The sequence below is a fragment of the Anomaloglossus baeobatrachus genome, chromosome 1 (assembly GCF_048569485.1).
Source record: "Anomaloglossus baeobatrachus isolate aAnoBae1 chromosome 1, aAnoBae1.hap1, whole genome shotgun sequence".
In the NCBI taxonomy this organism is placed as follows: domain Eukaryota; kingdom Metazoa; phylum Chordata; class Amphibia; order Anura; family Aromobatidae; genus Anomaloglossus; species Anomaloglossus baeobatrachus.
In genome coordinates this window covers 507,779,574-507,802,856 of record NC_134353.1, presented here as the reverse complement: position 1 = coordinate 507,802,856, position 23,283 = coordinate 507,779,574, and the positions used below count along the sequence as shown (strand labels likewise).

General features: G+C 44.4%; 1 protein-coding gene across 1 annotated transcript in view; it reads right to left on the bottom strand.

Annotated features, from left to right (window-relative positions):
- SHOC1 (shortage in chiasmata 1) overlaps positions 1-23,283 on the bottom strand; it is a 525,180-nt gene that overhangs the window by 180,018 nt on the left and 321,879 nt on the right. Inside the window, exons 15-16 of the mRNA XM_075348066.1 lie at positions 12,669-12,845; positions 6,327-6,434 (exon numbers count right to left, since the gene is read on the bottom strand). Of these exons, the coding sequence (XP_075204181.1) occupies positions 6,327-6,434; positions 12,669-12,845 (285 nt within the window). The remainder of the gene's footprint in view (positions 1-6,326; positions 6,435-12,668; positions 12,846-23,283) is intronic.

The window sequence follows — 23,283 nt, the reverse complement described above, 5'->3', positions numbered from 1 at the left end:
GATCACAAGGATCCTCTCGTACCTCTCTCCTGTAGAGTTTAAATTCTTATGATCAGCAATATCCTCTCTTCTCTCTCTCCTGTAGAGTGTAAGTTCTTATGATCAACAGGATCCTCTCTTCTCACTCCTGTAGAGTATAAGCTCTTATGATCAGCAGGATCCTCTCTTGTCTCTCTCCTGTAGAGTGTAAATTCTTATGATCAGCAGGATCCTTTCTTCTCTCTCCTGTAGAGTGTAAGCTCTTATGATTAGCAGGATCCTCTCTTCTCTATTTCCTGTAGAGTGTAAGCTCTTATGATCACAAGGATCCTCTCGTACCTCTCTCCTGTAGAGTTTAAATTCTTATGATCAGCAATATCCTCTCTTCTCTCTCTCCTGTAGAGTGTAATTTCTTATCATCAGCAGGATCCTCTATTCTCTCTCTCCTGTAGAGTGTAAGCTCTTATGATCAGAAGGATCCTTTCTTCTCTCTCTCCTGTAGAGTGTAAGCTCTTATGATTAGCAGGATCCTCTCTTCTCTATTTCCTGTAGAGTGTAAGCTCTTATGATCAGAAGAATCCTCTCGTACCTCTCTCCTGTAGAGTTTAAGTTCTTATGGTCAGCAGGATCCTCTCTTCTCTCTCTCCTGTAGAGTGTAAGCTCTTATGATCAGAAGAATCCTCTCTTCTCTCTCTCCTGTAGAGTGTAAGATCTTATGATTAGCAGGATCCTCTCTTCTCTATATCCTGTAGAGAGTAAGCTCTTTTGATCAGAGGATCCTCTCGTACCTCTCTCCTGTAGAATTTAAGTTCTTATGATCAGAAGGATCCTCTCTTCTCTCTCTCCCGTAGATTGTAAGCTGTGTAAGTCCTTACTCATAGCTTAACAGTTAACATCATACAAATAAACATGTACCTATATATACTTGAAGGCTCTCACTTCACCTGAGCCTCTAAGTGTATATAGGTACATGTTTATTTGTATGATGTGACGCTATAAGTAAGGACTCTCTGGTCTGAAACGCGTAAGCATTCTTCACATTGCTGAACCATATGTATTTTATATATGTTACCTGATTTTAATGTTTTGGAATAAAAGTCTTTGATTTTATAATCCTCTGGTCGAGTTGCTGGAATATAAAAAAAAAAATTTGTGTCTCCAAGATTATCCGGAATCAAGTTCCCTGCACCTCCCAGGATTGATTGAATTCCTTCAGACGCTACATGTGCTATGTTTCGGTAAGCTGACATATTTTGTTTTTTCTGTAAGCTGTGTAAGCTCTTATGATCAGAAGGATCCTCTCTTCTCTCTCTCCTGTAGTGTGTAAGATCTCATGATCAGAAGGATCCTCTCTTCTCTCTCTCCTGTAGAGTGTAAGCTCTTATGATCAGAAGAATCCTCTCTTCTCTCTCTCCTGTAGAGTGTAAGATCTTATGGTCATAAGGATCCTCTCTTCTCTCTCTCCTGTAGAGTGTAAGCTTTTATGATCAGAAGAATCCTCTCTTCTCTCTCTCTTGTAGATCATACGCACTTATGATCAGCAGGATCCTCTCTTCTCTCTCTCTCTTGTAGATCATAAGCTCTTATGATCAGCAGGATCCTCTCTTCTCTCTCTCCTACAGAGTGTAAGTTCTTATGATCAACAGAATCCTCTCTTCTCTCTCCTGTAGAGTGTAAGCTCTTATGATCAGCAGGATCCTTTCTTTTCTTTCTCCTGTAAAGTGTAAGTTGTTATGATCAGCAGGATCCTTTCTTCTCTCTCTCCTGTAGAGTTTAAGTTCTTATGATCATCAGGATCCTCTCTTCTCTCTCTCCTGTAGAGTGTAAGATCTTATGATCAGAAGGATCCTCTCTTCTCTCTCTCCTGTAGAGTGTAAGCTCTTATGATTATCAGGATCCTCTCTTCTCTATATCCTGTAGAGTGTAAGCTCTTTTGATCAGAGGATCCTCTCGTACCTCTCTCCTGTAGAGTTTAAGTTCTTATGATCAGCAGGATCCTCTCTTCTCTCTCTCCTGTAGAGTGTAAGATCTTATGATCAGAAGGATCCTCTCTTCTCTCTCTCCTGTAGAGTGAAAGCTCTTATGATCAGCAGGATCCTCTCTTCTCTCTCTCCTGGAGAGCGTAGGCTCTTATAATCAGCAAGATCCTCTCTTCTCTCTCTCTTGTAGATCATACGCACTTATGATCAGCAGGATCCTCTCTTCTCTCTCTCTTGTATTTCATAAGCTCTTATGATCAGCAGGATCCTCTCTTCTTTCTCTCCTATAGAGTGTAAGTTCTTATGATCAACAGGATCCTCTCTTCTCACTCCTGTAGAGTATAAGCTCTTATGATCGGCAGGATCCTTTCTTCTCTCTCCTGTAGAGTGTAAGCTCTTATGATTAGCAGGATCCTCTCTTCTCTATTTCCTGTAGAGTGTAAGCTCTTATGATCACAAGGATCCTCTCGTACCTCTCTCCTGTAGAGTTTAAATTCTTATGATCAGCAATATCCTCTCTTCTCTCTCTCCTGTAGAGTGTAAGTTCTTATGATCAACAGGATCCTCTCTTCTCACTCCTGTAGAGTATAAGCTCTTATGATCAGCAGGATCCTCTCTTGTCTCTCTCCTGTAGAGTGTAAATTCTTATGATCAGCAGGATCCTTTCTTCTCTCTCCTGTAGAGTGTAAGCTCTTATGATTAGCAGGATCCTCTCTTCTCTATTTCCTGTAGAGTGTAAGCTCTTATGATCACAAGGATCCTCTCGTACCTCTCTCCTGTAGAGTTTAAATTCTTATGATCAGCAATATCCTCTCTTCTCTCTCTCCTGTAGAGTGTAATTTCTTATCATCAGCAGGATCCTCTATTCTCTCTCTCCTGTAGAGTGTAAGCTCTTATGATCAGAAGGATCCTTTCTTCTCTCTCTCCTGTAGAGTGTAAGCTCTTATGATTAGCAGGATCCTCTCTTCTCTATTTCCTGTAGAGTGTAAGCTCTTATGATCAGAAGAATCCTCTCGTACCTCTCTCCTGTAGAGTTTAAGTTCTTATGGTCAGCAGGATCCTCTCTTCTCTCTCTCCTGTAGAGTGTAAGCTCTTATGATCAGAAGAATCCTCTCTTCTCTCTCTCCTGTAGAGTGTAAGATCTTATGATTAGCAGGATCCTCTCTTCTCTATATCCTGTAGAGAGTAAGCTCTTTTGATCAGAGGATCCTCTCGTACCTCTCTCCTGTAGAATTTAAGTTCTTATGATCAGAAGGATCCTCTCTTCTCTCTCTCCCGTAGATTGTAAGCTGTGTAAGTCCTTACTCATAGCTTAACAGTTAACATCATACAAATAAACATGTACCTATATATACTTGAAGGCTCTCACTTCACCTGAGCCTCTAAGTGTATATAGGTACATGTTTATTTGTATGATGTGACGCTATAAGTAAGGACTCTCTGGTCTGAAACGCGTAAGCATTCTTCACATTGCTGAACCATATGTATTTTATATATGTTACCTGATTTTAATGTTTTGGAATAAAAGTCTTTGATTTTATAATCCTCTGGTCGAGTTGCTGGAATATAAAAAAAAAAATTTGTGTCTCCAAGATTATCCGGAATCAAGTTCCCTGCACCTCCCAGGATTGATTGAATTCCTTCAGACGCTACATGTGCTATGTTTCGGTAAGCTGACATATTTTGTTTTTTCTGTAAGCTGTGTAAGCTCTTATGATCAGAAGGATCCTCTCTTCTCTCTCTCCTGTAGTGTGTAAGATCTCATGATCAGAAGGATCCTCTCTTCTCTCTCTCCTGTAGAGTGTAAGCTCTTATGATCAGAAGAATCCTCTCTTCTCTCTCTCCTGTAGAGTGTAAGATCTTATGGTCATAAGGATCCTCTCTTCTCTCTCTCCTGTAGAGTGTATGCTTTTATGATTAGCAGGATCCTCTCTTCTCTATATCCTGTAGAGAGTAAAATCTTTTGATCAGAGGATCCTCTCGTATCTCTCTCCTGTAGAATTTAAGTTATGATCAGAAGGATCCTCTCTTCTCTCTCTCCCGTAGATTGTAAGCTGTGTAAGTCCTTACTCATAGCTTAACATCATACAAATAAACATGTTCCTATATACACTTGAAGGCTCTCACTTCACCTGAGCCTCTAAGTGTATATAGGTACATGTTTATTTGTATGATGTGAAGCTATAAGTAAGGACTCTCTGGTCTGAAATGCGTAAGCATTCTTCACATTGCTGAACCATATGTATTTTATACATGTTACCTGATTTTAATGTTTTGGAATAAAAGTCTTTGATTTTATAATCCTCTGGTCGAGTTGCTGGAATATAAAAAAAAAAAATTTGTGTCTCCAAGATTATCCGGAATCAAGTTCCCTGCACCTCCCAGGATTGATTGAATTCCTTCAGACGCTACATGTGCTATGCTTCGGTAAGCTGACATATTTTGTTTTTTCTGTAAGCTGTGTAAGCTCTTATGATCTGAAGGATCCTCTCTTCTCTCTCTCCTGTAGTGTGTAAGATCTCATGATCAGAAGGATCCTCTCTTCTCTCTCTCCTGTAGAGTGTAAGCTCTTATGATTAGCAGGATCCTCTCTTCTCTATTTCCTGTAGAGTTTAAGTTCTTATGATCAGAAGGATCCTCTCTTCTCTCTCTCCTGTAGAGTGTAAGCTCTTATGATTAGCAGGATCCTCTCTTCTCTCTCTCCTGTAGAGTGTAAGCTCTTATGATCAGCAGGATTCTCTCTTCTCTCTTTCCTGTAGAGTGTAAGCTCTTATAATCAGCAGGTCTTCTCTCTTTTTCCTGTAGAGTGTAAGCTCTTATGATCAGAAGAATCCTCTCTCTTCTCTCCTGTAGAGTGTAAGCTCTTATGATCAGCAGGATCCTGTCTCTCCTGTGTAGTGTAAGTTCTTATGATCAGCAGGATCCTCTCTTCTCTCTCTCCTGTAGAGTGTAAGCTCTTATGATCAGCAGGATCTTCTCTTCTCTCTCTCCTGTGTAGTGTAAGTTCTTATGGTCAGCAGGATCCTCTCTTCTCTCTCTCCTGTAGAGTATAAGCTCTTATGATCTGCAAGATCCTCTCTTATCTCCTGTAGAGTGTAAACTCTTATAATCAGCAGGTCTTCTCTTTTCTCTCTTTTCTGTAGAGTGTAAGCGCCTTCTTTTCTCTTTTGTTGTGTTTTTCCAATACACACAAAGTAAATAAATATGAATATAACAAAACATGTTTAATAGCAATAATTTTCTGAGAGAAATACTACATTTTCTGAAACACAATGTCAAGGTTGCCAACACTTTGAACATGACTGTGTACAATAAACCAGAATGGCTAAACCCAACTGCTCAGATATTTATGTAGGCGCTAGCCTATTTCTTTAAATTGAATATAAAGTCCTTTACATGGGGGACACATTACTGCATGTTTCATCAGATACTGCTAAATGCTACAAGCTGTAGGTGATAAGCAACAATACTGCATGAGGCAGTTCCAATGGCACCCATATTGGTTGCCCCCTAGCTTTCCAGAACCAGATAAAAATGACAAACAGATGCATTTAACAACTTGACAGAAGACAGAAACTCTAGTACTCAAGATATTTTTCACTGTAGCAGTGGGTGTTACTGTAGTTGAATAGTTCATGCTAATTGAATGTTAATATACTGTAAGAAGGTGACTGGCTACGTTGTTAATGGACAGTATGTACCACACAAGTGGTGTGAACCTAGACGTTTGTGCTGGAACTTGTAGCGTCACACGTTTGCTGTAGTTTTCTTAGGGCTAGGTTCCCGGGTTGCTGGAGAGATGGGTGGGACTTGCTATCCACATACCCCTGCCTATGGGTGTGTCTGACATGTGTCTTAATTAGATTGTTTGGCACATGGCACATCTGCAAGTGTGAGGAAGTGTATGTGAGAAGCACTGTATGAGAAGCAGCCTCTGAGACAGTGGAGAGGCTGCTAAACTCATAGAGGTTGTAGCCAAGCTGAGGTAAATGTGGGTTGGCTTCAACCGGCTGAAGGTGAGTGAGTAAAGGCCGTAGGGGCTAAACATCCAAAACTGAGCGAGAGTACTGCGACGAATACGGACCAGGAATCTGAGTATCTGAAGACCAGCCTCAGAGAGGAAAAAGTCTGCTGAACAACAGAACAACTCTGCTGTGCCAACAGAGGCACAGAAACCTCTTTGAGTATAATAGCCTGGTATCCATGTGTGTTATGTCTTTGGAGGAACGGTTTATGTGGTTTTCATAAACCATTTTGGACTTTTAATGTACTGTGTTTTCCTGTGCTTCCTCACATTGCAGCAAAGTGAATACCAACATTATACAGTGTGAACTGTGTGCAACATTACAATACTTATATCTCACAGACCTAGAGCAGCATCCAAGGAACACATCAAAATGAGGTCTCTTAGTGTCACCAGAATGTGCAGAAGAGCTGCATTCTTGAATATCATCATGTCCTTGTCATTTTTATTTCCTATTGAATAGAAGAAAAAAAAAATGTTATTCACAACAAGTTTCTACAAAACTGAAGAAGAGCCGTGCCTACAGTCTGCCACCTATCAGCCCTGTATAGTTAGTCTCATATATACTTCATTGTCTACTTTAGTACTTTCTGCTCCTTGCCTGTGTTCTGTCTCTCCTATACATCTTTAACACTGCTGCTTTGTGACTAGAGGACATTGCTTTTCTTTATCAAACTTTATGTGCAATGAAAGCCTCTGTTGTACATTTTCTCACCATCTCTATTATTCTAAATTTTTACATACCATCCAGTTACAGTATACTGGTGAATAATTACACCAAAAACACCATTATAAATTATACCGGCGGTCCCTTACTTGAGTGAACCAGCGGATATACAACAACTACACAAAATATAATACAGATGCATCTCAATATATTAGAATATCATCAAAAAGTTAATTTATTTCAGTAATTCAATACAAAAAGTATTATTATAAGTAAAATTATATAGAGTCTTGACAAACAGAGTGATCTATTTCAAGTGTTTATTTCTGTTAATGTTGATGAATATAGCTTACAGCCAATGAAAACCCAAAAGTCATTATCTCAGAAAATTAGAATAACCACAAAACACCTGCAAAGGCTTCCTAAGCAATTAACATGGTCCCTTAGTCTGGTTCAGTAGGCTATACAATTATGGGGAAGACTGCTGACCTGACAGATGTCCAGTAGGCAGTCATTGACACAGTCCACAAGGTGGGTAAGCCATGAAAGGTGATTGCTAAAGAAGCTGAATGTTCACAGAGTGCTGTATCCAAGCATATTAATGGCAAGTTGAGTGGAAGGAAAAACTGTGGTAAAAAAAGGTGCACAACCAACCGGCATTACCACAGCTTTGATAGGGTTGTCAAGAAAAGGCCATTCCAAAATTTGAGGGAGATTCACAAGGAGTGGACTGCTGCTGGAGTAAGTGCTTCAAGAGCCACCACAAATAGATGTATCCAGGACATGGGCTACAACTGTTGCATTCCTTGTGTCAAGCCTCTCATGACCAATAGACAATGCCAGATGCATCTTTCTTGGGCTAAGGAGAAAAAGAACTGGGCTGGTCCAAGGTGTTTTCAGATGAAAGTAAATTTTGCATTTCATTTGGAAATCAAGGTCCCAGAGTCAGGAGGAAGAATGGAGCAACCACAATCCAAACTGCAGAGGTCTAGTGTGCAGTTTCCACAATCACTGATGGTTTGGAGAGCCATGTCATCTGCTGGTGTAGGTCCACTGTGTTTTATTAAGAACAAAGTCAGCGCTGCCATCTACTAGGAAATTTTGGAGCACTTCATGCGTCCCTCTGCCGACAAGCTTTTTGGAGATAGAAATTTCATTTTTCAGCAGTACTTGGCTCCTGTCCATACTACCAAAAGTACCAATACCTGGTTTAATAACCACAGTATCACTGTGCTTACTTGGCCAGCAAACTCGCCTAACCTAAACCCCATAAAGAAATTATGGGGTGTTGTCAAAAGGAAAATGAGAGACACCAGACCCAACAATGCAGATGAGCTGAAGGTTAATATCAAAGCAACCTGGGCTTCCATAACACCTCAGCAGTGCCACAGGCTGATCGCCTCCATGCCACGCCACATTGATGCAGTAATTCATGCAACAGGAGCCCCGACCAAGTATTGAATGCATTTACTGCACATACTTTTCAGTAGGCCAACATTTCGGAGTTTAACATCATTTTTTCATTTGGTCTTATATAATATCTTAGTTTTCTGAGACAATGACTTTTGGGTTTTCATTGGCTGTAAGCCATAATCATCAACATTAACAGAAATAAACACATGAAATAGATCACTCTGTGTGTAATGACTCTACAGTGTGTCCACCCATATCCTGTCCACCGCCATTAACTTGAGAACGGCGGCAGCCATAGGAATAGAAGTGGTGTCTAGGTATAGTAAAATAGTCATGCCCTACGCAATGAAACCACCTTTAGTGCCACCTGGTGGAAAACAACGAAGTTAGCATTTTTATCTCGAAAATGGAACGAGATAGAGAAAAAAGTGAATTACAAAGTTGTAGAGCATCATCAATTCAATATGAATCGACACCTTGCATACAGAAATGCTATGATAAGAATGTGTAAAACTCACAAGGCTGCGGACGTGAAGCGATATCTCATGGAGACCTTCCTACAAGTCATTGGGTATGGTGACTGCATGGAGTGGCCTCCACGCTCACCTGACCTGACCCCATTGGACTTCTTTATGTGAGGTCGCATCAAACAGCAGGTGTATGCGATCCCTTTACCAACATTGCAGGATCTACGACGACATATCACAAATGCTTGTGAAAACGTGTAACCTACCATATTGCACAACGTGCAGCAAGATACAGTATGCTGTCTAGAGTCCACATGTGCATTGCAGCTGACGGTGGCCACTTTGAGCATCAAAGTTAAATGAGCGCCATATGCGTGACCAGCACTCAATATTTTGGGGGGGGTCATGGGTTTCATATCATAGCATTTCTGTATGCAAGATGTCGATTCGTATTGAATTGATGATGCCCTACAATTTTTTTATTCACTTTTATTCTCTAACTCGTTCCGTTTTCGAGATAAAAATGCTAACTCCGTTGTTATCCACCAGGTGGTGCCATAGGTGGTTTCATTGCATAGCGCATGGCTACTTTACTATACCTAGACACCACTTCTATTCCTATAGCTGCTGCTGTTCTCAAGTTAATGGCGGTGGACAGGATATGGGTGGACACACTGTATATAATATATGCGTTTCCCTTTTTGGATTGAATTACTGAAATAAATTACCTTTTTGATGATATTCTAATGTATTGCGATGCACCTGTAAATGCAAGAGGGTAAAGAGTATTATGCAAAAAGTGTACACATTATATTAAAAAATTGACAAAGTGTCTAGGCAAGATTTATTGTAGAAACAAGAAAAAGTACTCGTTCCAGATATATAATGTATCAGTGCTTACAATTGGTCAGTGGGATCATGAGGGATTAATATCAAACTAAGGAATTAAATATACTGAAGTGCATAAGTGCAGAAGATTTTTATAAATTAAATATACCCATAAAATGGCCCAATATTGAAGCATAGTAGTAGTAAGTTATCCCAGTATTAAAGGTTGGCTCTACATAATTTGTAAGGGTCTCAGAGTATGGCTGCAGTCCATGCAGATGAGAAGTTCATATGCATAATAGTAGATAAGGAACTAGCTCAAGACAGGTCACGCGTGCCCCAAGGTAGAAGTCATGCTCCAATGTACGTTTCACAAAGGATTTCTTGTTGCTTCATCAGGGAAAAGGAATTCTTAGTGCACCTCACGGTGTTGGGGGATTATATATGGGCTGGACACATCATATGATGTATCTGGCCTCATTAAGCTAGTGACCAAGATCAATGGGGCATATCAGAGGAGGCAATCTAATGAAATTGTTAGCACAGTGAGAAATTAAGAGGACTGCTACATCAGATACAGTGGTGCCCAGAGGGCTTAACAAAACACTAAAGGCCACTTTACACGCAGCAACATCGCTAACAAGATATCGCTGGGGTCACGGAATTCGTGACGTACATCCGGCCTCGTTAGCGACGTCGTTGCGTGTGACACCGTCGTGCGACCGCTAACGATCAAAAACACTCACCTAATCGTTGATTGTTGGACACGTCGTTCATTTTCAAAATATCGTTGCTGGTGCTGGTCGTAGGTTGTTTGTCGTTCCTGAGACAGCACACGCCGCTACGTGTGACAACCCGGGGACGACGAACAACAACGTACCTCCATCCTCCGGCAACGAGGTGAGTGTGTCGTTAATGCGTCTATTCTCCGCCCATCCGCTTCTATTGGCAGGACGCTGTGTGACGTCGCTGTGATGACGCACGAACCTCCCCCTTAAAAAAGAGGTTGTTCGCCGCCCACAGTGACGTCGCTAGGAAGGTAAGTCAGTTTTACGCGTCCTCGCGATATTGTTCGCCACGGTCAACGATTTGCCCGTGACACACAAACGACATGGGAGGGTGCTTTCGCTAGTGACATAGCTAGCGATGTTGCTGCGTGTAAAGCAGCCTTTAGTTTCGTTCCTTTTCTATAGTTGTCTTCATAGCTAGACTCTTTATTGTAATTTGTTAATTGTTTTCACTGCATTCTCTTTCTATGGATTGTGTGATGCTGGGCTTTATTTCACCCATGTGAGTAGGCCCAGAATTTACAAGGTCACCATTTATGGACCCAGCTGCTCCCTGTAAAAGTTAAAAAATGTGCAGAAAAATAAATATGAAGTATTGGTTTATATTTTGGCCAAAATACGCAAGCGCGCAACCCAGCGTCAAAGGTCCCCATGTCTTGTGAGTCCCTACACTACAGTAAAATAAAAAAAAATATAGCCAAGATAATTCAATTATAAACATAGCAAAAAGTCAATGGTAGTAACCAGCCAAAATCATAGGAACAAATGCACAAACAGGATGCAGCATAATGGAGCCACGTTCTGAGAACCTTCTCAGCACTAGGCTCCATAGGTCAGCGGCAGGTGCGGAATTTGTCATGCTCTTGAGAAATTCCGTACTTGCAATTGACCTTGTACTCAGAACAAAGCTCCATAGGAATAAATGGGCGTCGAGGGACATTACACCATTGGATTATGTCAGAATTTGCAGATTTCTTTTTAATTAGTAAATTGGTGAAGAAGGGAGTACGGTAGAGTCTTTATTCAAATAAACTATTTTTTTCCTGTATGTGTGTGTTTTTTAACTGTACACTTCCCAGGTTAGTAATGGGGGTGTCTGATAGACGCCTGTACATTACTAACCTCTGGGCTTAATACCCACTGTCATTTCACAGCTGACATCAACCCCAAAAGTATTACCACAATTGGCACAGCACCAGGGAAATTGTGAAGAGCCGGTCAAAGCACCAGAATTGGAGCATCTAATGGATGCGCCACTTCTGGGGCAGCTGCTGGCTGCTATTTTCAGCCTGGAAAGGGCCAAATAACCATGGGACTTTCCAGCACGATAATAAAAGCCCCCAGCTATCTTCTTTATTTTGCCTGGTCATCAAAAATAGGGCAGACCCCACACTTTTTATTTAGTTATTGAATTAATTTTAAAAAAAATGGCGAGGGATCCCCTCTATTTTTGATTATCAGCCAAGGTACAGCAGACAGCTGAGGGTCTCAGCCTGCAGTTGTCTGCTTTACCTGTGCTGGTTATCAAAAATAGGCTGTACCCCATATCATTTTTTTTATTTGTTCCCAATCCACAATTGTTTGCAAGGCAATTCTTCCATGTTGCGTTCTTTTGCAGTTCCCTAACCCTTACTATGACCATTTCACAACCATTTTAAAAGCACAGACATTCGGGTCCCCATTGACTTATATGGGGATTGGGATCGGGGAGTCAAGTTTGGATCAAGTTCAGGTCCCAAACCTGACCTTTTAACTAAAGTCCAGCTGAACCCGGCGAACCCGAACTTCCACGGGTCCACTCATCCCTATCGATTAGTAAACGTCACACTTTAAGAAACATCATTTCAGCACAATTAAACTACCTGCAATTCATGACATTGATTTTTTAAAAAATAAAAAAAAATAAGTCAATTTGAATTTCAAAATGCTGGATCATCTGTATTAGTCTCTCAAATATTGATTTGATTTAGATTTCTCCTTATGTTCAGTCACTTTGCATCTTGTTAATAATTTTAAGAAAAATAGACAATTAACAACACTTCTATTTCTTAAAGCATTGTTATTTTGCAACATATTTTCCACACCTGCCTAAAACATTTGCACAGTAGTATATTCTAGTAATAAACTGAATGGAGGCATTAAAAGGTTATGCTTTACCTACTCTACAATACACCAATAACAGGGTACTGCAGTGTGGCCAAAGACCATGCCCAAAGGTGTGGACAAATGAGCATACGATTTTCAAGGTATTTTCAAGGTGGGCATGGTTTGCGGCCACATGTGTGAGCTGTAACTCTGGTTTACATTAAAGTGAATGATCAGTCCAGGAGAAGAAAGAAGCAGATTACTCACATAATATATATTAGAAAGTTTCTTATCTTCATTTTTACTATTGATTTATGAGGAAGAAAAAATGAAAATGATGGTTACTCTTTAAATTTTCGGAGGTTCATATCTAGGAGACATACAAATCTGAAATCTGAAGTCTATCAATACCTTTATTACGGCTTGTTAAAAACATACCTAATTTGCAGCCATCATTGATTATTTTCTCTTGTTTCCGTAGTAAAAAACGAGTATGATCAAAGGGGACTGATCTGAAGTTCCACTCCATGCATGCGGACACTTCAAGGTGGACAAGTTTGCTCAGGACCAATTTAGCATCAGCTTGGAAGACCTCGTAAGCTTGACACTGGCTAGCTGTTGACAGAAAAAACACATAAGTAAACATTAAACACATAATTTACATACACTTAAAACAAGGATCCCCAGCTGAAAGCCTAATTATAGGCCTGTCACTTACACTGTGCAATAAAGACCAATATAATATGTATGAAGGTGCAGTTACATACATTAAGTATACTGTATCTTAAAGAGGTTTTCCGGTTTCTGAAAAGCTCTGTTCCCTGGCTGCAGTTTGTTTTAGAAAACAAACTGTCCTGTAATTACTCTCTCTGGGTCCACTACTGAGTCTCCACTGCTGCTCCTGGTGTCTTTTGTCATCTGCAGTGCTATAAACACATTGACAAAGGTGCAGCCAATTACTGAACTGAATGGCTCTGACAGAGTTGATGGCTTGATCTGTTCAGAGCCAGTGAACTCAATTATTGACTGTGTGACGCCCTGGCCTATCAGGTCGTCACAGGGTATTGTGCAACCTGCCCTTCTGCACAGTATCCACATCCTCCTTGGTTACGGATCCCTGTCCTTTGGTGTTGCTAAGATCAGAGACAGTCAAAACTCTAGGAACACTTTGCACCACACCCACCAGACACACCATTGGGGGGGCCTGAAGGGACTAGGGCCACCCACTTGGGAGGTTGGTAGGGGAAGTGAGAAGTGAGAAGAGAAAGTGAAAGAGGAGGAGTGTGAAGTGGTGGCTCTCGAAGTGAGAGGTCACCGTTGTGGAGCATGGCTCCTTGAGACTACTAGGTGGCAGACGTTGGTCTGGGCCTGGTAGGAGCTGGAACCATGGCCGCAGGGGATCGTGTGAAGGGGCATGGATCTGCCGAGGAGGGCAGCCGGCGGCCTTGAGCCATCTTCGGGCAGGGGCCAGGGCATTACGGGGTACGTGGACCCTAGGCCAGGAAGTAGCTTCAAGCATCCTGGTAATTTACCAGACGGGGTGAAGTCTTCAAGATTCATCCCTCACCCGCTCCAAAATCGGGGTACTGGCGCAACGAGGGGATAGGACTTTCCCAAAACACAGTCCAGAAAATTCCAAGCGTGAATCCAGAGAGCAAGCTCACTCCGTTAGCCATACGGGTGAGTGGAACCCGACTAGTTCCACACTACAGGGTCCAAATAGTGAAGAAGGTGCCACGGAAAAGGTCACAAGCTAACAAGCAACACCAAGGACACGGATCCAAGCGTGCTCCCTCCTTGCTGCAGTGGTGCTCAGAATTCTGGTTTACAAGCTGTCGGTCAGTATTCTTGGACTGAGTGAGTACGCATAAACCCTTTCCTCTCCCAACGGCACCCCTTCGCTACCATCACCGGGACCCGGGGCAAACCCCCTACCCACGGAGAGGTCAAACACCTTGCTGCCATACCACCGCTACCGGGCGCTCCAACAGCAGCAGTGGTACTCCATCTTACCGCGCACCGTGGGTGGCATCACAAACTCCTAAGCCCCCTGTACATATCCCCCCTTTTACATTCGGGTGTCCGCGTGACCAGCCGATCCCGGAGACCCCTCGAGCTGCCGCAGTCCCGGATCCGAGCGGCTCGGCCGCTGACACAGGGGCGGTACAACTGCAGCACTATCGACATGACATCAGCGCTGTAATGATAGACACTGGGAGCAGCAGGGGAGATGCTGCATTGGACCTGAGGAGGGTGAGCAGTGTACATTAAAAAAACCCCAAACAAACTGCAACCAAAGGGCGGTGGATTTCTAAAACTGGAAAACCCCTTTAAATGCAAATATCGTAGTTACCTGGAACTATTGGAACCTCACTGGTGTTTAGCACACAAATTTGTGTGGGATACAGGTGAAATGATTTATTTCTATATAATAATATATTTTTTCAAAATGTAGTGAGAGTTTATGTTAATTGTAGTTAATTCCACTCTTGAAGGGTGCAGAAGAATATGAATACTGCTGTATGGAAGGATTTAGAATAAGGACATAAAGTCCAAAACGCGTCCTCTGTTATTGCAATATGGATCGTTATTTTAAATTGGAGTGTTTTTAATAGGTTAAATAAAATTGGATTTTTTACTAAATCTCTGGACTTAGATGCTGGATACCTTTTCCTAGTGGATGTTTGTGGACTATTGGTCGAATTTTCTGTGTCCTTGCATCGTCTGGACTGGGTGAGCTGAACAGTTTATACTTTTTTGCAGTATGGACGTAGTAGTCCTAACTAGAGTTGAGCGCGGTTCGTGGTTCGTGGTTCTCCAGTTCTAGGCTCGAGTGATTTTGGGGCATGTTCTAGATCGAACTAGAACTCGAGCTTTTTGCAAAAGCTCGATAGTTCTAGAAACGTTCGAGAACGGTTCTAGCAGCCAAAAAACAGCTAAATCTTAGCTTGGTTTCTGCTGTAATAGTGTAAGTCACTCTGTGAATCAAACTATTATCACATTTCAGTGTATAGTGTGCGTGAACAGCGCCTTCAGATCACTGCTGTTTCTATAATGGCGATCGCCATTTTTTTTTTTTTTTTTCTTGTCTTCCTTCCCTAAGCGCGCGCGTCTTGTGGGGCTGGCCAGCATGTCAGCCATTCACAGACACACACACACCTAAGTGGACTTTGAGGCAGAGAAGCAACGGCATGTGTGATAGGATCTGCATGTCACATGTCCCTGCATTATAAAACCGGACATTTTCTTCACGATCGCCATTATCTGCCTTCTGCGTCTTTGGTGTCAGACATCACTGTCGCAGTTCCGTCCTTTGTCCTATCGCCGATACAGCTGTATGCGCTGCATACACAGCGTTAGACAGCTTAGGGAGAGCACATTCTAGCAGTCCTTTTAAGGGCTCGTACCGGCAGGGTCAGAGAGCCATAGGTGACAGGTCCTGCAAACAGCAACAGCGTCTGTGTAGCCCAGGTCAGGGATTTCCTCCCTGCATTTCACCATTAGGAGGGAATAGAAAGGCAGGCTTCCATTCCTCTACCCAGAGCACCACAATCCTGCCACTGTACCCTCTTGTCCTCTGCACACTCCAACTCATTCTAAGTAAGCCATTATACTAGCAAACACTCAGTGTACCTAGTGGCATCCTATCTGTGGCTATTGGACTTTGCTATAGTCCCACTAGTGCAAAGACATTTGCAGAGCACATCTGCCTGCATTGCACACTCCAAGTTTTTTAAACTAAGCAATTTTACTAGCAAACACTCAGTGTACCTAGTGGCATCCTATACGTGGCTATTGGACTTTGCTATAGTCCCACTAGTGCAAAGACATTAGCAGAGCACATCTGCCTGCATTGCACACTCCAACAAATTATAACGAAGCCATTATACTAGCAAACACTCAGTGTACCTAGTGGCATCCTATACGTGGCTATTGGACTTTGCTATAGTCCCACTAGTGCCAAGACATTTGCAGCACGTCTGCCTGCGTTGCACACTCCAACGAATTATAACTAAGCCATTATACTAGCACACACTCAGTGTACCTAGTGGCATCCTATACGTGGCTATTGGACTTTGCTATAGTCCCACTAGTGCAAAGACATTAGCAGAGCACATCTGCCTGCATTGCACACTCCAAGTTTTTTAAACTCAGCCATTATACTAGCAAACACTCAGTGTACCTAGTGGCATCCTATACGTGGCTATTGGACTTTGCTATAGTCCCACTAGTGCAAAGACATTAGCAGAGCACATCTGCCTGCATTGCACACTCCAAGTTTTTTAAACTCAGCCATTATACTAGCAAACACTCAGTGTACCTAGTGGCATCCTATACGTGGCTATTGGACTTTGCTATAGTCCCACTAGTGCCAAGACATTTGCAGAGCGCATCTGCCTGCGTTGCACACTCCAACTAATTATAACGAAGCCATTATACTAGCAAACACTCAGTGTACCTAGTGGCATCCTATACGTGGCTATTGGACTTTGCTATAGTCCCACTAGTGCAAAGACATTAGCAGAGCACATCTGCCTGCATTGCACACTCCAAGTTTTTTAAACTCAGCCATTATACTAGCAAACACTCAGTGTACCTAGTGGCATCCTATACGTGGCTATTGGACTTTGCTATAGTCCCACTAGTGCCAAGACATTTGCAGAGCGCATCTGCCTGCGTTGCACACTCCAACAAATTATAACGAAGCCATTATACTAGCAAACACTCAGTGTACCTAGTGGCATCCTATACGTGGCTATTGGACTTTGCTATAGTCCCACTAGTGCCAAGACATTTGCAGAGCGCATCTGCCTGCGTTGCACACTCCAACTAATTATAACGAAGCCATTATACTAGCAAACACTCAGTGTACCTAGTGGCATCCTATACGTGGCTATTGGACTTTGCTATAGTCCCACTAGTGCCAAGACATTTGCAGAGCGCATCTGCCTGCGTTGCACACTCCAACAAATTATAACGAAGCCATTATACTAGCAAACACTCAGTGTACCTAGTGGCATCCTATACGTGGCTATTGGACTTTGCTATAGTCCCACTAGTGCCAAGACATTTGCAGAGCGCATCTGCCTGCGTTGCACACTCCAACTCATTATAACTAAGCCATTATACTAGCAAACACTCAGTGTACCTAGTGGCATCCTATACGTGGCTATTGGACTTTGCTATAGTCCCACTAGTGCCAAGACATTTGCAGAGCGCATCTGCCTGCGTTGCACACTACGACTCATTATAACTAAGCCATTATACTAGCAAACACTCAGTGTACCTAGTGGCATCCTATACGTGGCTATTGGACTTTGCTATAGTCCCACTAGGGCCAAGACATTTGCAGAGCGCATCTGCCTGCGTTGCACACTCCAACTAATTATAACGAAGCCATTATACTAGCAAACACTCAGTGTACCTAGTGGCATCCTATACGTGGCTATTGGACTTTGCTATAGTCCCACTAGTGCCAAGATATTTGCAGAGCGCATCTGCCTGCGTTGCACACTCCAACTAATTATAACGAAGCCATTATACTAGCAAACACTCAGTGTACCTAGTGGCATCCTATACGTGGCTATTGGACTTTGCTATAGTCCCACTAGTGCCAAGACATTTGCAGAGCGCATCTGCCTGCGTTGCACACTCCAACAAATTATAACGAAGCCATTATACTAGCAAACACTCAGTGTACCTAGTGGCATCCTATACGTGGCTATTGGACTTTGCTATAGTCCCACTAGTGCCAAGACATTTGCAGAGCGCATCTGCCTGCGTTGCACACTCCAACTCATTATAACTAAGCCATTATACTAGCAAACACTCAGTGTACCTAGTGGCATCCTATACGTGGCTATTGGACTTTGCTATAGTCCCACTAGTGCCAAGACATTTGCAGAGCGCATCTGCCTGCGTTGCACACTCCAACTCATTATAACTAAGCCATTATACTAGCAAACACTCAGTGTACCTAGTGGCATCCTATACGTGGCTATTGGACTTTGCTATAGTCCCACTAGGGCCAAGACATTTGCAGAGCGCATCTGCCTGCGTTGCACACTCCAACAAATTATAACGAAGCCATTATACTAGCACACACTCAGTGTACCTAGTGGCATCCTATACGTGGCTATTGGACTTTGCTATAGTCCCACTAGTGCCAAGACATTTGCAGAGCACATCTGCCTGCATTGCACACTCCAAGTTTTTTAAACTCAGCCATTATACTAGCAAACAGTCAGTGTACCTAGTGGCATCCTAAACGTGGCTATTGTACTTTTGTCAATTCACAGTATTGGAACGTTATTTGCAGCACGTCTGCCTGCATTGCACACTCTAACTTTTTTAAACTCAGCCATTATACTAGCAAACAGTCAGTGTACCTAGTGGCATCCTAAACGTGGCTATTGTACTTTTGTCAATTCACAGTATTGGAACGTTATTTGCAGCACGTCTGCCTGCATTGCAGACTCTAACTTTTTTAAACTCAGCCATTATACTAGCAAACAGTCAGTGTACCTAGTGGCATCCTATACGTGGCTATTGTACTTTTGTCAATTCACAGTATTGGAACGTTATTTGCAGCACGTCTGCCTGCATTGCACACTCTAACTTTTTTAAACTCAGCCATTATACTACCAAACAGTCAGTGTACCTAGTGGCATCCTATACGTGGCTATTGGACTTTGCTATAGTCCCACTAGTGCCAAGACATTTGCAGAGCGCATCTGCCTGCGTTGCACACTCCAACTAATTATAACGAAGCCATTATACTAGCAAACACTCACTGTACCTAGTTGTATCCTAAACGTGGCTATTGTACTTTTGTCAATTCACAGTATTGGAACGTTATTTGCAGCACGTCTGCCTGCATTGCACACTCTATCTTTTTTAAACTCATCCATTATACTAGCAAACACACAGTGTACCTAGTGGCATCCTATACGTGGCTATTGGACTTTGCTATAGTCCCACTAGTGCCAAGACATTTGCAGAGCGCATCTGCCTGCGTTGCACACTCCAACAAATTATAACGAAGCCATTATACTAGCACACACTCAGTGTACCTAGTGGCATCCTATACGTGGCTATTGGACTTTGCTATAGTCCCACTAGTGCAAAGACATTTGTATAGCACGTCTGCCTGCATTGCACACTACAACTTTTTTAAACTAAGCAATTTTACTAGCAAACACTCACTGTACCTAGTTGTATCCTAAACGTGGCTATTGTACTTTTGTCAATTCACACTACTGCAAATCTATGTGCAGCACCTCTGCATGACAACCTCGTGCTCTGTTTTTAATAAGCTATAATGATAGCACAAAATACTGCCATTTTGTGGCATCATAGAACTGGCTGTTGTATTCCATTAGTGCCCCACTGGTGACAAGCTATTTCTAGCACCTCTACATCACACCCTCATGCACATTTTGCTACGCTAATGTTATAGCAAACTCATGGAATTCATTGCTGCATTTCATAATTCGGAGGGATAGAAAGTCAGGCTTCCTTTAGCTTTTCCTTCTGTTCATAGACAGCATCTCCAAGACAAATTTCCCCTCCACGTCTAAGTGTGGAGAGGCAGCTAGTGCGCATGCGTGTGCCGATGTACCCCAGCTGCAGCATATTACAGTGTTTCGCCTAGTGAGTATGCTCAGCCTGACTGTGCCATTCCTGACGCTAAGTTTTCATTTCGGGATACAGCGCATGCTCCCACACTAAGTGTGAAAAGCCTCTTTGCACAGGTGCTTGCATTCCGTGCCGGGTCTAAGTCCTGTTTTGGGCATAGACACCATGCTAAAGCTGATAGTCTTTTTTCAGAGACTGTATTTCATGCTACTGAGCATGCTCAGGCACTTCCTGCATCAGAGACTAGGTCCGGTAATGAACTCTTTGGCCCTGGCCCTGATGTGGGGGTCCCATATAGACCACAGGGCATCAGGTGTCCTCCCAAATGGCTTGCAGAGGCCCACACCTATGACTTGTCACCGCATTATTGATGCTCAGACGATGACTGGTGAGGTGTTTGGGTCATGGCAGCCATGAGGTCATCATTGAAGTTGCGTTTCCAAATAGGACGCTAGTTATGCCACTCATGACGTGTCACTCTACTTTTGTCTCCAGGAGGTGCATTGTGGTTCACCCTGGTTTGGGGCGGACCCAGGTTATAAAAGGGGCTGGAGCCAACAAGGAGGTGCGCAGTCTTCTATTATGCTCCGAAAGAGCACACCTCCATGTGTTGAACCCATTGCGGCTTTAGGCCAGAGGTAGGCAGGGATCGGGTGGTGGATGCAGGCCACCACCACAGTTGGTAACGCAGAACGGTTAAGACCAGCTCCTGTCCTAACAGTCCTGCTTGTGCAGCCCAGTGGCATTAACAGGCCTGCTGCTGCTGATGCGCCTGCTGTCCACAGGTGTGGCCCCTACGCACACGGTCAGCGTACTCAATGGCCCCTGTGTTGTTAACAGGGAGTTCCTGGGCTGGGTGGGCATGTGGACCCTGTGACGCTAACAGGGCTCACAGTCTCCAGATCCGAATGGCGTCTAACTCGGTTCAGGCTACTATTAGTTTCATAGCCACACAGCTCTGTATCCTCCACCAAACCTTCAAGTTGCCAACCTCTCCTTTTCCAACTGGGAGCACGGTGGACACTGACTGCTGATGGGGATATATACCTTTCTCTTTCTTTTCTTATTAATTTTCGTTATATAGCGGTCACAGATTATATACTGTCAGGGCCAGGTGTACGGGCAGGCCCAAGAGGTGGATCCACTGGACCGAACTCCTAGATGGTAGCAAAGAGTCCGGCAGCTGGAGCACTAGAAACAGCAGAGCAGTCCTTGCACACAGGTATAGCGGAGAAGTCCCTGGTACTACGGAGTTACGGGTGGTAGTCCGGGTGACGCAGCTCAGGTTCGGAAGCCGAGATGATGTCAGGCGGGGTCCGGAACCTTGGGAGCAAGAAGACGGGTCACCGCAGGGATCCGAGGTGGTGCGGACTGTCAGGATGGCAGATGGACAGCGTTCGGGTTTCAGGATACGGCAGACTGGATGGCGAAGCAGGCACGGCTCTACAAAGAGAGATAGGTGAGTACGAGCACAGTAACACCAGGAGACCTGACTCCTAGCTCAGGGAACACGAAGATCAGGCCCCGCCCCCTTGGACAAGAACCCCCTTTATACCCCGTACCTGTCTAACCTCATTTCCTGTTAATGGGCGCTGGCCCTTTAAGAAGGGTCAGTGACCGCGCGCGCGCCCTAATGCGCGTGCGCGCGGCCCGGGTGCCAGAAGCCAGGGAAGGAGGCTGAGAGGAGGACGCAGGGGAGCCGAGCAGGGCCTGGGAGGCCGTCGGGCGCCGGGATCGGCGGCCAGGAAGGCCAGGAAGGACGGGCACAAGGGACTGGGACGCGGGGAGCGTGGCAGGTGAGCCGGGGAGCGGGGCAGGGGACCCGGGAAGGGGAGCCGAGGACCCGGGGAGCGTGACAGTACCCCCCCCCCCCCCACGCCCCCCTCCCCACAACCGAGACATGAAGGCACGGATCAGAGGAGTGCCCACATTCTCCCTGGGTTCCCAGGATCTATCCTCAGGACCATACCCCTCCCAGTCCACCAGGAAGAACTGCCGGCCACGAACAGTCTTCATGGCCACGATATCTCTTACCGCGTAGATGTCGTCCTCAGCAATAGGAGGAGGAGCCGGGCTGGCAGCAGCGGAGAAGGGACCAAGGAACACCGGCTTGAGGAGAGAGACGTGGAAGGAGTTGGGAATTCTCATCGTGGCCGGAAGCTTCAGTTTGTAGGAGACCTCATTGATCTTGCTGAGGACCTTAAACGGCCCGATGTAGCGAGGACCCAGCTTGTAGGAAGGAATCTTCAGTCGGATGTACTGGGAAGCAAGCCAGACCAGGTCACCAGGAGAGAAACACGGAGGGTCTAGACGCCTTTTGTCAGCGTGTTTCTTCATCCGCTGGGAAGCGCGCCCAAGGGACGCCTTGACAGAGTCCCAAATGGTAGCGAAGTCACGGGCTACAGTATCAGCAGCAGGGACATCCGAAGAAGGGGATATAGGCAACGGGACGGAAGGCTGTAGTCCGTAAACGACATGGAAGGGAGATTTGGAGGACGACTCACTGACGTGGTGGTTATGGGAGAACTCAGCCCAAGGCAGAAGCGTGGACCAGTCGTCGTGATGGGCGTTGACATAGTGACGTAAGAAGGATGTCAAGATTTGATTGACCCTCTCCACTTGGCCATTAGACTGAGGATGGTAAGCGGAAGAAAAGTCCAGAGTCACTCCCAGATGTTTGCAGAGAGCCCTCCAGAAGCGGGAGGTGAACTGAGTTCCTCTGTCGGACACGATGTGGGAAGGAAAGCCATGTAAGCGAAAGATGTGTTGTATATAGGCTTCCGCGAGTTCCTGAGCAGAGGGCAGTCCGGGCATAGGGACGAAGTGAGCCATTTTGGAGAACCGATCCACCACGACCCATATGACTGTGTGTCCGGAGGATACTGGCAAGTCCGTAATAAAGTCCATCGCTATGTGTTGCCATGGAACTGAGGGTATCGGCAGAGGCAGAAGACGGCCATAGGGCAGGTGTTTGGGCGTCTTGTTCCTGGCACAAGAGGGGCAGGCAGAGACAAAGGCGGCAATGTCCGTGCGAAGGGATGGCCACCAGTAATGGCGTACAATCGCACCCCATGTTCTCTTCTGGCCTGCATGGCCGGCTGTTTTCGAGGCATGACCCCAGTGTAACACTTTTTCCCTGTCGGTCTCAGAGACATAGGTCTTCCCGGGTGGTATCTGGGCCAGAGTGACAGGAGCCACCGGAACAATCTTGTTAGGAGAGATGATAGGTTGGATAGTCTCTTCCTCCTGCTCCAGGGGCATGAGAGACCTAGACAAGGCATCAGCGCGTATATTCTTGTCCGCGGGTCGGAAATGAAGCTGGAAGTCAAACCTGGCAAAGAATAAGGACCACCTGGCTTGCCGTGGGTTCAGTCGCTGAGCGGACCGCAGGTATTCCAGGTTCTTGTGGTCCGTG